The sequence below is a fragment of the Pseudorasbora parva genome, chromosome 22, assembly GCF_024679245.1.
Source record: "Pseudorasbora parva isolate DD20220531a chromosome 22, ASM2467924v1, whole genome shotgun sequence".
Taxonomy (NCBI): domain Eukaryota; kingdom Metazoa; phylum Chordata; class Actinopteri; order Cypriniformes; family Gobionidae; genus Pseudorasbora; species Pseudorasbora parva.
In genome coordinates this window covers 25,185,298-25,202,039 of record NC_090193.1, presented here as the reverse complement: position 1 = coordinate 25,202,039, position 16,742 = coordinate 25,185,298, and the positions used below count along the sequence as shown (strand labels likewise).

General features: G+C 36.2%; 1 protein-coding gene across 2 annotated transcripts; it reads right to left on the bottom strand.

Moving 5' to 3' along the window:
- Positions 1–2,991: 2,991 nt before the first annotated feature.
- On the bottom strand, positions 2,992–14,958 carry ovgp1 (oviductal glycoprotein 1). 2 transcript variants are annotated; one of them, XM_067431237.1, is made up of 11 exons: positions 6,845–7,083; positions 6,727–6,750; positions 6,409–6,613; positions 6,255–6,305; positions 5,919–6,084; positions 4,885–5,009; positions 4,656–4,776; positions 4,396–4,578; positions 4,171–4,287; positions 3,957–4,089; positions 2,992–3,871 (listed from the first exon to the last, which is right to left on the bottom strand). In XM_067431237.1, exons 1-11 carry the CDS (start codon positions 6,870–6,872, stop codon positions 3,534–3,536), a joined length of 1,491 nt encoding a protein of 496 aa, XP_067287338.1. In that variant the 5' UTR covers positions 6,873–7,083; the 3' UTR covers positions 2,992–3,533. The 2 variants fall into 2 exon arrangements, with proteins under 2 accessions (XP_067287338.1, XP_067287339.1); XM_067431238.1 differs by lacking the exons at positions 6,727–6,750; positions 6,845–7,083 and adding an exon at positions 14,925–14,958.
- Between the last annotated feature and the right edge of the window lie 1,784 nt (positions 14,959–16,742).

The window sequence follows — 16,742 nt, the reverse complement described above, 5'->3', positions numbered from 1 at the left end:
TTGAGAAACGTTCTAAAAACGTTAGCTATAAAACGTTATTCTTACATTGTTAGTGGAACGAAACGTTACTACATTGAAAAAAGTATTAGTCATTACAAATTAGTCATACGGCTTTTTTCTCAAACTTCAGATACATAATTTGTATATCCAGAGATTACTTAATGACACTTAAATGCTATTTTCGTGTATATATTTATTTTTTTACAATCAGAAGAAAAATCTAGTAAACTAATTATGTATTAAATATAAATGTAATATAAATGTAAAAGTCAATTATAAAAGTGGTTTTAGCTTTTTTTTAAAGGAAGAATAAGATGTCAATAAACAAAAGCAAGTAGGCCTACATTAAAGGAGAAAACAGGAATATTTTATTTGATCATACTCCACACCCTGAACGTTATTTAACCTTCTTATAACCTAATGAGACCGTTAATACAACGCTCCACAAACTGGACATTTCAACGTTCCTAGAACATTCAAAAACGTTTTTAGAACTTAATGGGAATATTAGGGAAGCGTTCTTATAACCTAAAATTGTTTGCTGGGAAACCACTAATCGAAATAAGATAACAAAACAAAATAGGCCTACAACAAAGTAAATCCAAATGAGTTTGGTAACTATGCAGATAACAGAAATAAGATATTGAATTAAAACAATAAAATATATAACAGAAAGGCCATTTAAAAGGTGTGTTTTAAAAGTGTGTAGTGAGCAAATTGTCAGGAAAAGAGTTCTATGGGACCAAAATTATAGGCTCACTGATCTCCAATGAATGTGTTTTACCACCCCTTTAATAAACTGTAGTTTTGTGTTAACTAACCAGCCATCCACCCATATCTTCATTATGAGGTTGGCCCCCCGACAAGGTACTTCCCCATATGACATGTTGGAGTGTGATCAGTCAGCATACTTTTATTTACATTTGTTTATTTTCTTTATTTAGGCTATTTAGACACCTTTGAATTTGTAACCCAACCACATCCTATCCCTAAACCTACCCATTTGTTTATTATACAATATAAAACACAGGATATAAGATACAACTACAGGCACAATTTATTAAAGGGGGTACTTCAGCGATGGGAATATTAATCTATATTTTAACTGGGTCATTAATGTAGTAGAAATGTGAATTATTTTTTAATGTGGTACTTTCTAGACTGAGAAAAGACAGAAAATGTATTTTTGTCTCATGGGGAGGAAAGACAATAATTCCCAGAATGCTTTGCTGCCCTATGAGGCCACTCCCAAAGCCTCCACCACTAGATTACTGGATCACTTTCACTTTTACACACCACGTTCATTTTCATAAAATCAGTTCAGTTAGAGAACAGACACTACAATTAAACAGAAAATTAAACGGAATGTGTCTGTTCAATATAATGTGATTTAGCTGCTGAGGGAGTGTCACACAGCAACAAACGCTGCAGGAGTCACATTACATTCATCATGATGAATGAGCTGAATGAGCTCTTGTGATGAGAGCTGAGGTAAACGTGGCATAGATTCACGGCATAGATTCACAGCACGTGTTCAGTCAGGCGCGTTTTCAGTTCATGCCTTTGGAAGCTTAACTTTCATAGGAATTCATTTGAGAAGTTGAAGCACTTTGCTCCACCGGCCGCACCGTTTACATGAATGCCTGAGGCTGCAGCTGCGAGCCGAGTGCTGTGAGTGCGATCTCCCATCCCCCATGTGCGGGTTGAAAACATGTGGAAATAGCACCCTGTTACGCCTGCCTGTTGTCCCCTGCTGGTCTGCTAGACAGTGCCGATGTTAGTATTTATTTGAATGAGCAAAAGGCCCTGACCTTAGCCAATGCGGCTGATGAATTTATTTTGACTCACAGAATTTTTGCCAAAGAAAATTGTGAAGAAAATTCGAAGATCATGCACACATTCAAAATTTGCCACCCAAAGCACTTTGATAGTAAATTTGCATTGGCTCTCGTATGTCTCGTGACCAATTGCGTCATTACATCAGCTTTCATTGTAAAATATCATTGGCTCTCGTGTGTCTCGTTGACCAATCGTGTCATGCTAAATAGTCAGGTGTATCTATGACTGAAAGAGTGCGTGTGTTCACAGAGCAGCAGGATCATCATTTCAGCGATTAAAACATTAGGATCCACTCTGTTCTTCACAAAGAGATAATATATGACCTCAGAAGACTTGGAATGCAACATGAGTTAATACTCACTAAATACCTGTGACTGTACTTTAATTTGCCTGTAACGTGTTTTATGTTGTTGAGAAGTAGGTTAAGGATAGGAGTGGGTTTAGTTGCTACAAAATCTAAAAGTACCCTAAAAATATTCATAAATCATGTCTACTATTACATATGCAAAGAATAAATGCGTCTTGATCTGACGCATTGGGCAAACAACTGAAATCAATGGAGCACCCTGTGCATCGAAAAATTACCCTAAAGAAGTACCCTGTGCGTTAAAAAGTGACCTGAGGCCAAGCTTCAGTATGTGACGAGTTGGGAGTGAGAACTTGTTAAACTAGACAATTTGAAAAAAATAATTATTAGAGTTTACTTATCCTTTAACATAAAACTGATCTTATTAGGCTGACTGGATGCGACATATGTGATTTAAAATATTGTATTATTCATAAGAATTGAAAATAAACATAGGCAGGGTTACAAAAAGTAATCCTTGAATAGTTACTATACTGTGAGAATTTTATTTTTGTTAAATTACCCTAATAAATAAAATAAAAACAATATTTTGCATGATTTATAGCTGACTCTAAACTCACACAAAAGTACACCAATACTATAGATATACAACACAAGCCAGCAAATGTATAATAATAACGACAGAATAATTGTCTTAATATTTTCCAATAAGTGTATGCAACAGTACATCTTTTATTTTCCATTACATGTGTAGAGGTAATTTGCTAAAACAGTTTTGCTTTAGAAACAGTTTATGCATCCAAAAGTTTGTGAGCCACTTTTCTATGATAAAAGAGTTGCTTGACTATTGACTAAAAGGGCTCATAATTAGGCTAATTTTAAAGCAAACCCTTTTGAAGTCACCATAAAATCAAAATGGACAATTCTTGTTTGTTTTTAATTAAATATTGCAGTATTTATTATACATGATTTATCTGTGCACAGTCATTATTTTAAAAATTCATGTGCCCTCTTCATCTTTAATCAAAATAACTTCCCCTTCTCCTCTTGTGTTTGAACAACCTTACACTTACAGGAGATCACAGCAATAGCAAACCACAACTATCCAATCAATTCCTGATGGACAAAAAACAATGCCGCACTCATTTTTTCTTATCTAAGAAGCCATTTCACAGTGATACACATCACAATAGGGAAGAAATTACTATTGCAACTTCCATTTCATGCTTTAAAAAAAAAAAGATTTCACAGTATCACACCGATTCAAAAATGCTCAACATGCATCCATCAGCAGGCTGCTAGCAAGGTATCCTGCAATAAGCTAATAAAGATTTGAAAAACTTGTACGTTGCTGTCTTTCCATCCATGTTAAATCGGTAAGTTACTCCTAAAATAGGCAATGCCACAGAGTTAGGAGACTTGCACTACTTAATGTAATGAAAATAATTAGCTGTGATGGTTGTGCATCCGCAGAATTATTTAAAACAACAGGGGTGCACCACGTGATATTTGTCATTCCTCCAGTACAGTTATAGAATGAGTTAAGGGAGCCCATTCTGTGATAAAGTCCATCTGATCTATCTGTACAGAACTGACTTCCCAGTGCTGGAAGAGAGCTGAGAATCTTCACACATGTTGGCGGTGAAGAGCCTATCCCAACTGTTGCAAAATTGTTGTTGGAAGTGCTGGAGCTTGCCATGGAAGGATACACTTCATCTTTTGCTCCTGTTGCAAATAAATAAATATATTTCAGAATCTGATAATAAATAACTATTCAAAAAAGCAAAGTAATGGATTATGCAAATCTCACCAAGTATTAGCAGTTTCTTCAGGTTGCTGACTAAAGGATAATTGCCTTGTCCACAAAAATATCCAGAAAAGTCATCCAGGTCAAGAGCCCATACAAACGCACCACCAAAGCTATGTTCCTGTAAGTATTTGATCTTAACAATATAAGGCAGAGCTGTTATTTGTCAAGTAAAATCATTAGACATAATAGTATTACATGACTTAATCAAATGTACCTTTATCTCAAAGCTCCTCAGATTGTCAAATCCCACCCAGTCACTGTCTTTAACTGAAAAAGGAACTTTCTGGTCTTCTATCCACTGTACTACGCCACCATTTAGGAAAAGACATATCTTGAAAAAGAAAATATTCCTTTACTTGATATCCCTGACATTCATTTGCAAGCCAAATATCACACAAAAGTTTCTGTCCAGATATTTTTGTTTTCCTATGCCATTTACTTCAAAGTAAGACCACAAGCCCATCTCTTGTGTATAAGGTCCAGGAGAAGCAAAGCTATTTGCTGGGGCACCAGCTCCATTCTGAGAGGAGGTGAGGATGAAGGAACGTCCATATGTGGCAAAACCCATTAACAACTTCTTGGCAGGAGCTCCCTGGAATTTCCAGTATTGAAGGGCAAAATCCTGCATGAAAGATTAAAATATGCGAGCATAAATTGAACGTATTGATGATAGTGCTCAATGCCAATTACTGTGCTTACGGCGTTTGAGTTGATATTTTCCTCTTCATGGACAGCACTGTACAAAGGGCTGTGATGTCTCGCAATGCCATCTTTAAACGTATGAAAATCAAATGTCTTGACACTAATAAAGTCCAAATACCTGGAGAAAAAAAATATTTGTATAATTTATTTTATATTTTATTTATATTATATTTTATACTGCCATTTTTTTTCTAAACATGATTGAAATTGATTGAATTGTTCTTACTTTGAGATCTCAGGAATATTGTAGCTCCTTTCGATAACATCTTTCTGTGCTGAAACAGTCGCTGTTAGAATCAGTCTTGCATCTTTGTTTGAATGATCTTCAGCTAGAAATGCTTCCAGAAGTTCCTATCACAAAGGTATCACAATTTTTTTTTGGTTCTTTTTGGAAAAGGGGTTTTATTTAGTCCTTTAGTAAATTAAAAGTTTTAAGCATAAACCTCAATACATTTGGTAAGATGTATGCTTAAAAAAAGACAGAAGAAATAATAACAATTTGCCAATACTTGTTCCAATTATCCTGATTTGATATCCATCCTTGTACATGATATACATCCTTGTACATTATCATTCAAAGGTTTGTTTTTAAAGATAATACTAATAATTGTATTCAGCATTTAATTGATCAAAATTGACAAGGACCATTTATAATTTTACAAAAGCATTATATTTCTAATACATGCTGTTACTTTGTTTATTTAATAATCCTGAAAAAAAACATTTTTTATCATAGCTTACACACACACACACGCGCACGCACGCACATGTCGTGTTTCCATGTTTTATGGGGACTTTCCATAGGCGTAATGGATTTCATACTGTACAAACTGTACATCCTATCCCCTTACACTGCCCCTACCCCTAAACCTACCCATCACAGGAAACATTCTGAATTTTTACTTTCTCAAAAAAACTCCTTCTGTGCGATTTATAAGATGTTTTCCTCATGGGGACCTAAAAATTTCCCCACAAGGATAAGGATTTCGGATATTGCCATCTTTGTGGGGACATTTTGTCCCCATAACGTAGGGATTACCAGGCCATGCGCACACACACACACACACACACACAATAAACTGCTGTGATAATAATATGAAATGCTTTTTGAGCATCAATTTAGAATATAAGAAGGGAAAAAAAAAAAAAAATACTACCGATCCGATTATTTGAATTTGCTGAAATTGTACACAGATAAGGTGTTTCTCTGACCACTTATGACCCATTGGAAAACTCTTGGACTCTTATTTGAAAACAAACCTTGCACAGTAGAGTGAATTTCAGCTTGTCTTCCAAACGCGTTTCTGGAGTGCCCTTGTATTCCCAGTCCAAATCCAGCCCATCAAATTTATACAGCCTCAGAAATTCTATTGAAGACTTTATAAATGTCTGACGGTTTGTCCAGTTGGACAACATAATGGAAAATCTGGTGAACAAAAAAAAAATAAAAAATGTATGGCTGCTTATTTCACTGATAATGTGTCTTACAAATATTTTTGTGGATAAGTCATATTTTTGTTTTGGTTTAAAAAAGATAGAAATGGTCTGTTACCAGTAGAGGGCAACTTTTAACCAGAAAGAGAAGGAAACACTTACTGGCTTGCATCCTGGTCTCTGACAGACAACAAGATTTTCAACTGCGGATTTCTTTAGAAATGAAACAAACATTTTATGAGTCTTTCTCACATAGCAGAACATTTGATGAATCAAATAGAATTACAACGCAGCACTGAGCTACAAACATCCGTACTTGTTCTTAAGTGCATTGAAGGTCGAATAAAGGGCCACATCATTCCACTCACTCGCTGCTATGTTATTGGCATAGTTTATAATAGCAAATGCATAGATCAAATGAGTACACAAGTACGGGTCCACATTCTCGGGAAGGTATCTAGCAGCTCCTGCTCTGTACTGAGACCAGTTTGTTAAGTAACACACCAGTCTTGAACAGGTTACTGAGGAAAAAAACAAAACAAGTATAAAGACAAACTTATATGTCAGCAGTAATTATTTGGTGATGTAATTTGAATGAATGATTTTTCACGCAGTGAATTGAAAATCACCTTACCAAACTGAAAGAGCAAATTCAGGCCTAACACAAATGGAATAAGATCATTAAACGAGACGCTTACATGCTTTTACACGAGGTTAATATTGTAAGAAACATTTTCAAAGACAAAAAATACCTGTCAAATGCGTTATTCCCCTGTTCATTTTGTTGCTGGTACATGTCCCATTCGTTTTGAGTGGGGAACTTGAGTGTGAAGTAAAGTGAGGGGTGGGGAGAAAGACTGGGAGGGCTACACATGTAGGCCTATACCATGTCAGCTAAGTTTTTTTTGGCCTATAAAAATAAAACAGGATTTCTATCAGATTTGGCCAATCAAGATTTACTCGATTGTATAGTAACAGACCAATCAAGCTCGATTTATTACTTTTTTAAATGAACAGGTTCTTTTTTTGACAGACACAATAAAGAGTGTATAGCTATCTCTCATGGTGGAATCAATGGTGTGTGTGTCCATTCCCTTGAGGCTGTTCACAGTGCAATGAAACAGAATGCTATTCAAAACACTTGAGCACACAATGAAAACTTCAAGCCACTTTACCTGAGATTGCGAAGAACAATGCTAATGCGTTTACATCTCACAAATACCTTTTATAGTAAATAAAAGTGTCCTATTATATTTATAGCTCTTTATGTTCAAACACAAACACCATAAACACAGTCTACACATCTTATCTCTGTCAGATAGTCTTGTCTTATCATAAATAAAAGAAGAATAAAACCTAAGTGACCTATTTTTAAGTGCACCTCAAGTTCTGTATACCATTCTTATTTTTTACTGAAACTAGAAACTATAGTGTAACTAAACTGCAGTATCGTTGTTTAAGTCATACAATTTGTCATCACAAACATGATGATATTTCAGGCCTGTGGAAATTTTCCATGTGGATAGACAAAGATTTATCACATTATCCTCAACAGCCGTGTAACTGACACACAGGGGGACTCAGAGGCCAGGTCAGATATCTGTCAGCATCTTTGAGGCATTATGATAGTATGTACCCAGTGTTACGCAAGACAGTTAGGTCACTGTTCAATCAGATATAGGGTATATTTGTTCTTTGAAGTGTATATTTTTGGTGGCAGGTGTGTCCAGACAAAGACATTTAAGGGTCCATACAGGGATAATGGTCATAAAGGTGTCAATCCTGTGGTAAAATAAGCATAGCAATAAAATTAAGACCCAATTCAGCGCTTGCACTCCAATATCATCCTAGCTATGAAATACATGCTCTAAGAATGTTTTGCTATATGTTCATATTAAGTTATGAAACACTATTTCTGAATGTTCCCAGAATGTTCAAAATTACCTTTTTTGATTAATTTTTTTAAAATAAAAATTATTGGATGTGTGAACATTAAGGAAACACTTGATTTGCGATTAATTTTCAGTAGTTCTTGCAGCGCCCCACTTGTTATTGTTATGCCATCACATTTCATCAGAAAAAAAAAGACTGGAGCATTCTGTGCAACCAAATCTAGGCCTGTGAGATCAATGACACTGAATCCTCTTGAATCGGGCGTGTTGCTGCTGACAGTTTGACATGAGAAGAAAGCAACACAAAAGAGGGGCATTCTGACCTCATAGTTTCATCATGCAGTGAATCAAAACAAGATACAGTTATAGGTAGTCAGTGCAAACACTAACACTTGTGGTTATATTTAGATTTTAGAACGTAAAGAAAAGTAGAGCAGACCTACAAGGGGGAAGTTTATATACTAAATGAATTCTATCTCATGAAACAAGTCAGATGCCAAGATGATAAAAGTGTTGTTTGGGTGACCATGACAACCTAAATTTTGCAATAACATTCATGTTAGCCGTTTATTGCCAATGTTCAGAGACTGGTCACTTCTTATCAGGGATGGGCAGTATTTCAGGATACATGTATTTAAAATATGTATTAAAATATGCCTTAATAATCTAATATAATTTTGATTTAAATACATTTAGGTTGAGTATTTTTGTATTTTCAAAATACATACTGTGCCAGTAAACCTCTTTATTAGAAGCTGAATTTCTACGTATATCCACAACCCCAGCTTTCATGCATGAGCTGCAACTGTACCACTTTTTCTAGCATTAGGTGACCTCATTTTCCGGTACTACTTTTCTGCATTAATAAGAATAAGATCGAGTGAGGATGCATAGTCAATTCTGCTTGTTGGTCAAACAACACTCTCAAGTTGTTGGTTTTTATTAACAAATGTGTTTAAGCATTACTGCTTGTTAAGACTAGGTGATATGATGTTTATATTGTTGAATTGGTTTAACTTTTTCTATAATCATTTCTATAGTGCTGTATGCCGATATATACATGCAGATTTTAGTGGACAGGAGCTAGTCACATTAAAGTCAAAAAAGGAACAGGGACGAATGAGTAATAAAGTGCAGGACGTGCTTTAGGTTAAAAAAGGGTTATTAAAAGGGCAATGTGCCACAAAAGAGAACTCATATTAAGTATTCGAACACTGACAAGCAGCTCTCTGTGTGCGGCTAAAAGGTCAAATGCTCACAAAAATACCGGCATGTAAAAATTGGAGTATTCATGTAAGCACAGTCAGTTTATGTCTTCAGAGAAGATAAACAGTTGAGAGAATTGGATATTATTAATATATTGGGTCTGTGTATTAGTTCTTAAAGTGACAACAGCCTAATAAACCTGCTGCTGTCTGTGTCATTAATGTTAATCAAAAAACAAAAGACAAAGACACTGCTATAGCGTAACCTTATTTCCAGCCAAAAAATAATAATAAAAATAAATTCTGGTGGCAGAACGATAAGCTTTTTTATATCATTATTTTATCATCCATTCACACAAAACTATTTTTTATAAATCCTCCTTGGAACAGAAGGTTAATTATGCTTATTGAATCGTTTCCGATTTCAAAAAGTTATTTGTCATCAAATTAATGGTTAAATTATTAAGTGCCAACCTGTTGTTGGGTAAAAACCAAAATTTTGCAGTTACAGTACATTCATGTTAGCCGTTTATGGCCCATCATGTTCAAAGATTAATGCACCACTCCTTTATCAATAGAATTTAACCAGAAGTTGGGCTTTCTCATTGCAAGCATTCATTTCTGTGATAGAAGTGGTTTGTTTAGATATGGTTGAGGTACTTGAGTGATGGTGGAAGTAGTGGTGGCAGAAAGATAAGCATTGTTTTTAATGTATCATTTTTATATCCATCCACATCAAAAGTGCCACCAAACTACTCTTTATCAATCCTCCATGGTACAAAAGGTTATTTATGCTCATTAAATCTTTTCAAAAATGTATGTCATTAAATTGATTGTTAAATGATTAAGTACCCAATACACCGTATTTATTTACACTTTATTTTATTTTATTTACGAAAGCAGAAATTACTTTCACATACTTTCAATTCTTGCTTAAATGAAAGCTGTAGATATTGTAATACAGACTCGTTGGGAAAACAGCCTGTACCTGTGGCAACATTTCAGCAAAATACACACAAATGCATCAATAAACACTAGGCATTAAAACAGCAAGCACATTTAATCCTTTTCATACTAAATTATGACATGAGGGGCAGATTATGGATCAATAAAGACTTGTTTTCACAAGGATCCTTGCAAAATATTATATTATTAGCCTACTTCAAAACACTTTTTACCATAGTGCATGATTTGTCAAAGAATACATTTTGGAGTTTTTAAAAATAACATAAACAGTTCCATATGTTTGACTTTTCTGACATAGGCATAACTAAGCATGCTTGGTAGCAGCTGGTACAGAATGGTAGACTATACTTGAAATGCGGAGCGCCCTGGTACAAATCCTGTGAAACACGAGTCACAACAAATAATCTCAAAGACTTGTAGAAACAAGCTAAAATGGCATAGTTGCTTCACTATGCTAATTGAGTTTTATTTCACATTTGCTTTTATGAACACTACCGGGGGTAAGTTTAGATTTCAGTCTACGTTATTTTAAAACGCGATGGAGCATTAATGCATAGCCTAGTATTGCCAGATTTTTGTTTGCTTATAAATTAAAACTAACAGAAAGTTTTTCAACTTTTTTTCTGTCTAATACTGTTGTAAATACTGATGTCTTTGGTATAATAGGCCTAAATCCTTTTTAAAATAACTTAAAAAAAAGATTGTTTTAATTGTTACACCAGTAGGTGGTGACAAGGGACTGCCATTTAGTAATTTATTCAAGAGATTCATTCATGAAACAATTGAAGTCCTTATGAGTGAATCATAGAATTCAAGCTTTTTCTTTATTTTAATTTATAATTCATTCAAATTAAATATTTTTTTAAATAGACTGCAGCCATTTTTTAAGAACCTACAGTAACTTAAAAGATTTTGTTTAGTTGTTTAGTTATTTTGTTACAGAATTTTACATCTCTAATATTTATACGCACTAGAATCAGGAAACAGAGCCAGAGGCCTTTTTCAGAAAAGGATTTTTAGTGAACACTCTGATGGGCTTTGTTAACCCTAAGATGAGGGAAACTCTGGTTTTTCTGTTTCAGAATGGGAGGTATGCCAAACCAAAGAAAGTGGATCAGTTCTGAGTCAGTTACCATACAGAACATACAGATCATACAGAACATCAATCAGTGCCATTATAAAGCTTGGATTAGCCAGGACTTTTTGACTCAGATTGTATTTGTCTGAAAGACGAAAGTCATGTGCCGGTCATATAATTAGAATATCATCAAAAAGTGGATTTATTTCACTAAATCACTATATTATATTCATTCATTACACACAGACTGATATATTTCAAATTTCTTTTAATTTTGATGATTATGACATTTAAAGCTGCAGTAGGGAGTTTTTAGAAAACGTTGACATAGCCTGAACATTTAAACAAGCACAACTCACAGGTCATTCCCCTTGCTCTCTTCTACGCTACAGCCCTCCTGTCACAGCTCCTCCCCCATCACAATGGAGCCTGCCTTGAACGCAGGATAGTAAACCAGCAGGCCCACTGATGACGGCGGACATGGTGTGGTTATGGCACAGACGAAACATCAACAATATGATTTACATTGACAATGGCCTGCTCATACTTTGACTACAAACTTAGTCCTCAAAACATTACGTATTTTGCAATACATGTAACGTCACCAGGGGCATCGGACTGGGGGGATAAAGGGTACCGAGTAACCAGGGCCCGAGGCAGGGGGGGCCCTTAGAAGTCAGTTTTCTATACATACACATACATGGTACGGGGCCCCAGCAAGATGGTTTGTACCCAGGGCCCAAAATTGGGTGCTACGCCACTGAATGTCACTATATGAAGTTGCAATATTTCTAATAATAAATAGCTAGTAAGATAATATAACGGTAACTAACGTTACAGTATGCAAGTAATTATTCTATCAATATGTAAAGCTATATAAGGTTTGCTAGTACATTATTTAAGCAACATAAGCCAGTGAATTAGTAGGTTTCAATAGTTGCTTTGCACAGTCTGTGACATTTTTTTTGTATGTTGTTATACGGCTTGAGTTTTGACACAGAGTAAATGGGCTCCGGCGAGGAATTTGCACCCAAAGTTCCAAAATTTCTACCGACTTCTAGAAACTAAAATAATAACTTAATTTATTTGTGTAGTTCTTAAAAAATTAAACAAATCAAGCTGATAGAAATCCTTGTCAAGCAGAAATGTGGCTACCTCAGCATCAGTTTTTAATCCTTTTAGGACACGAAAGTTAGGTTAGGTCCCTCCACCTCGGAAAAGCTGTTTCAATATTTTCTCGTTAAACCGAGGTCCTGACTCTCTGTGGTTGTTAAAAATCCCAGAAATGTCCTTCGATAAAGAGTAGGGGTGTAACCCCGACATCCGGGCCAAATTTACCCATTGGCCACTGTCCATCATGGCCTCCTAATAATCCCCATATAATGATTGGCCTAATCAATCTCCTCTCCACCAATCAGCTGGTGTGTTGTGAGCGTTCTGGCGCAATATGGCTGACATCGCATCCTCCAGGTGGATGCTGCACATTGGTGGTGGCTGAGGAGATTCCCCCCTTCTATATGTAAAGCGCTTTGGGTGTCTAGAAAAGCGCTATATAAATGTAATGAATTATTATTATTATTATTATTATTAATCAGCTAATTAACTCAAAACACCTGCAAAGGCATTTAAATGACATGTCATTCTAATTCTGTAGGCTACACAATCATGAGAAGACTGCTGACTTGACAATTGTCCAAAATATGACCATTTACACTTGCACAAGGAGGGCAATACACAAAAGGTAATTGCAAAAGAGGCCGGTTGGTCACAGAGCTCTGCATTCACGCACATTCATAGAGAGGCGAAGGGACGGAAAAGATGTGGTAGAAAAAAGTGTACAAGCAATAGGGATAATTGCACCCTGGAGAGGATTGTGAAACAAAACCCATTCAAAAATGTGGGGGAGATTCACAAAGAGTGGACTGCAGCTGGAGTCAGTGCTTCAAGAACCACTACACACAGACATATGCAAGACATGGGTTTCAGCTGTCGCATTCAAGTGTCAAGTCACTCTTGAACAACAGACAGTGTCAGAAGTGTCTCGCCTGGGCTAAACATAAAAAGAACTGGATTAGCGCTGAGTGGTCCAAAATTATGTTCTCTGATGAAAGTAAATTTTGCATTTCCTTTGGACATCAGGGTCCCAGAGTCTGGAGGGAGAGAGCGGAGGCACACAATCCATGTTGCTTAAGGTCAAGTGTAAAGTTTCCACAGTCAGTGATGGTTTGGGGTGTCATGGTTCAATGTATTTTCTGAGGTCCAAGGTCAATGCAGATGTATACCATGAAGTTTTAGAGCACTTCATGCTTCCTGCTGCTGACTAACTTTTTGGAGATGCAGATTTCATTTTCCAACAGGACTTGGCACCTGCACACTGGAGGCGTATCGTGTGGGCGGAGCTAAAGAATGACGAGTGCGCACAAAGCGGTGACGTCCTCAAGCGTGGAGAAACCCATGGCTATCGATCAGATTCAGCTAATACTGTGACGTGAGCCTCCTGTCTGACAGCTGTAGGTCTTCTAGTAGATGTGGAAAGTGAAAGCTGAATCACGTTGTTTAAATATTTTCTCCCGTTGCTTTTGGCTCACTATGGGCTTCTCCCCATTCTTCCCCCTTGACTTTATCAGACTTTATGTCTCCACGTCCCCCCGACTGTCTCATAGACAGTAAAAGATTGCCTGCGAGCGTCTCCTCAGGTCTATACGGTAATTTCTCAACTGTGCGACAGGGTCGCGTTGGTTATGACGCAATCGTTAGCCTATTTTTACAAAAACAGCTTCTGCGGGGGATAGTGTAAGATACAAGGTAATGGAGCCTTTTATGCATTGTCGTGTTTCTTTAGAAATAAACAATGGACAAATGGAGTCTTTAAACGTCTCAGATGTAAAGTTATCCACTGTCAAAGTGACTCAAAAATGAATGAAAGTCAATGGGATGCTAACAGCAGGTGATGGCTTGGTTAGCAATGGCAGCCCCTAGGGGTGAAAGGCGGGACCTTTCCGGGCAAAGTGCGCTAAGCTGCTGTCTAATCACAACACGAGAAGCGCTGGCCTAATCAGAACTCGTTACGTATTTCTGAAGGAGGGACTTCATAGAACAAGGAAATCATCAGGCCGTTTTTAGGACAAAGAAAACAGCGCTGTACAGATAAGTAAATTATGTGAAAAATACTGTTTTTGTACACGCTCATGAACTCATGTAAACATAATCAAAGCTTCGAAAACACGCGAAGAACAGGACCTTTAAAAGTATATAATAGCTAGCTATATCGTATGAATTTGTTTGAAAATGTAGATAACTTACTTGATTTTGTGATCACCTAAATTATTTACATGCAACCGGGACGTTATAAACAGTGCAACTGATCTGATTATGAAAAAATAATCGAATATCTGATGTCATGTGTCCGAAGTGGCTTTTTGAGGCTTTTGCATCTGAACTCTTCATATACAAATACAGCTCCGAAAAAAATTAAGATACAACTTAACATTTAGAAATCCATGTTAAGTGGTCTCTTAATTTTTTTCAGAGCTATTTGTACGAGAATCATACGAATTTGACAACTTATTAAGTTACAAATTATTAGGCGAGAATATGTTCTTACTGATTGAGCTATGGGATTTGTAAGAATAAGTAACAACAAATGCTAAATAAAATGTTTGATAAAGGGTTCAAACCAACACATACATACCATTACAAATGTTTGCAGTTGCAGTTTTCGGTCTTCTCCGTTACTTCTCCACAAACAAGAATGGGTTGACTGAGTCCGAGAGGCCATTTTGGTCTTTTCAAGAAAGAGAGAAAAAAAGTCAGAACATATATATAGCATTATAAAGTATACTATTTAAATAAAAATATTTGGATTTTACATTAAAATGCATTTAAAGCATAGTAATGGTTGTGGCTACTGTTTATTTACAACAAATATCACATTAAAACTACCAATTAATGTGGTTACTGTTCATTTACAACAAATATCACATTAAAACTACTAATACTGTGGTAAAAGCATAGCAAGTATTGCTTTTTATTGTGCTTCTACTACAAATGCCACGTTGGAACTACACTATTAATTATTATTAAATATTAACAACTGTTTAAAGGTCTAGCACGTCACGTGACAGTGTTTAATCACCCTATTAGCAAGGTGTGATTATTTAGAAAGCAAAGAAATGCAAAGCCTCAGTGGAGATGATGACAGATACATTGCAGTGACTGAACATGATCGATAACGACAAGCAGAAAATACTTTATATCAAACATTAGGACATAACATGTATTGACTACTCACCAACATGTGGCACACATGATCTGATGCCAAACATCGCGATGTGTTCTGAATGAGACTTCTTCAGCGCGATTTCATACCGATAGAAATGCCGTCTAATTTTGACGCCAATTGGTTTCCCACTGAAAGCAATGGGGTTCCCCAGTTCGGCGCGGCGATTGCTTTTGGATCTTTTCTTCACACAATTCAATCGTTTGGCCTCGGAATAGTTGGACTTTTTCAATAAAGTGTGCCTGTTGTCTGTTACAGTCTGTGTTTTATATCATATAATACGCAAAAGGGTAGGTTTAGGGCGGGGTGGGGTTTGACTACTGTTTCAAACGTGTATCATAGCATAAATAAATGTAAATACAATTGTACTGGCTGATTAAATTGAGAATCACACTCCAACATGTCATAATGGAAAAATTATAACCCAGTCCATCATGACGATAACATGCACATGCGCCAACACGTCTGTTTATGACGTCCTAGGTTTCTCATTGAAATCAGTGGATTACCCAGTACGTCGAAAAATGGCGATTTAGGGGTACCCCGTGCGTCAACAGCTGACGCCAGGGTCCCTTGACCATTCGTCAACATTTTTTTAGGTTTCAGGTATTCAATGCCATTGCTGCCTAGCCTGACAAGCCAGACCCACATCAAGATGTTTGTTAGATTTTTTCAGATTAGATTTGCTGCTGCTAGGGTGCGTCTAGATTTCTAGGCTAATTGCTGCCAGACATCACTTTTATTTTCTCTGAGACATATTGCATTATGATTTGAACTATAATGATCACATGGTTATGAAATTAATAAGAATAGGTACTTATGTTCTTGGCACAATATCATTGACATAAATACTATTATTACTACTCTTGATCAAAATACATGTATATCATGTATTTGACCTATTTGATCAAATGCATGATACTATGATTTCTACAAATCTGCTTTAGCTGAACATCTTCATTCACATCATTACATTGCTAAATCCATGATATAATAGTAGACATATTTACCACAGCAGTTCCACTTGTTCAGCTTATCTATGAAGCTTCACACAAATTGTGCTGAATGGGACAAAGGTTTTTTTTTTCTTCCACATGTTATTGTCATTTCAGTCCATAGTTTACAGTAGATACCGTATCTTACAACATCCTAATAAATCGTCCCATATTAGGGTGGCCTAGACAACACCCAACTAGTATAAAAACCTTAGGGTTTTGATGTTCATCCTCA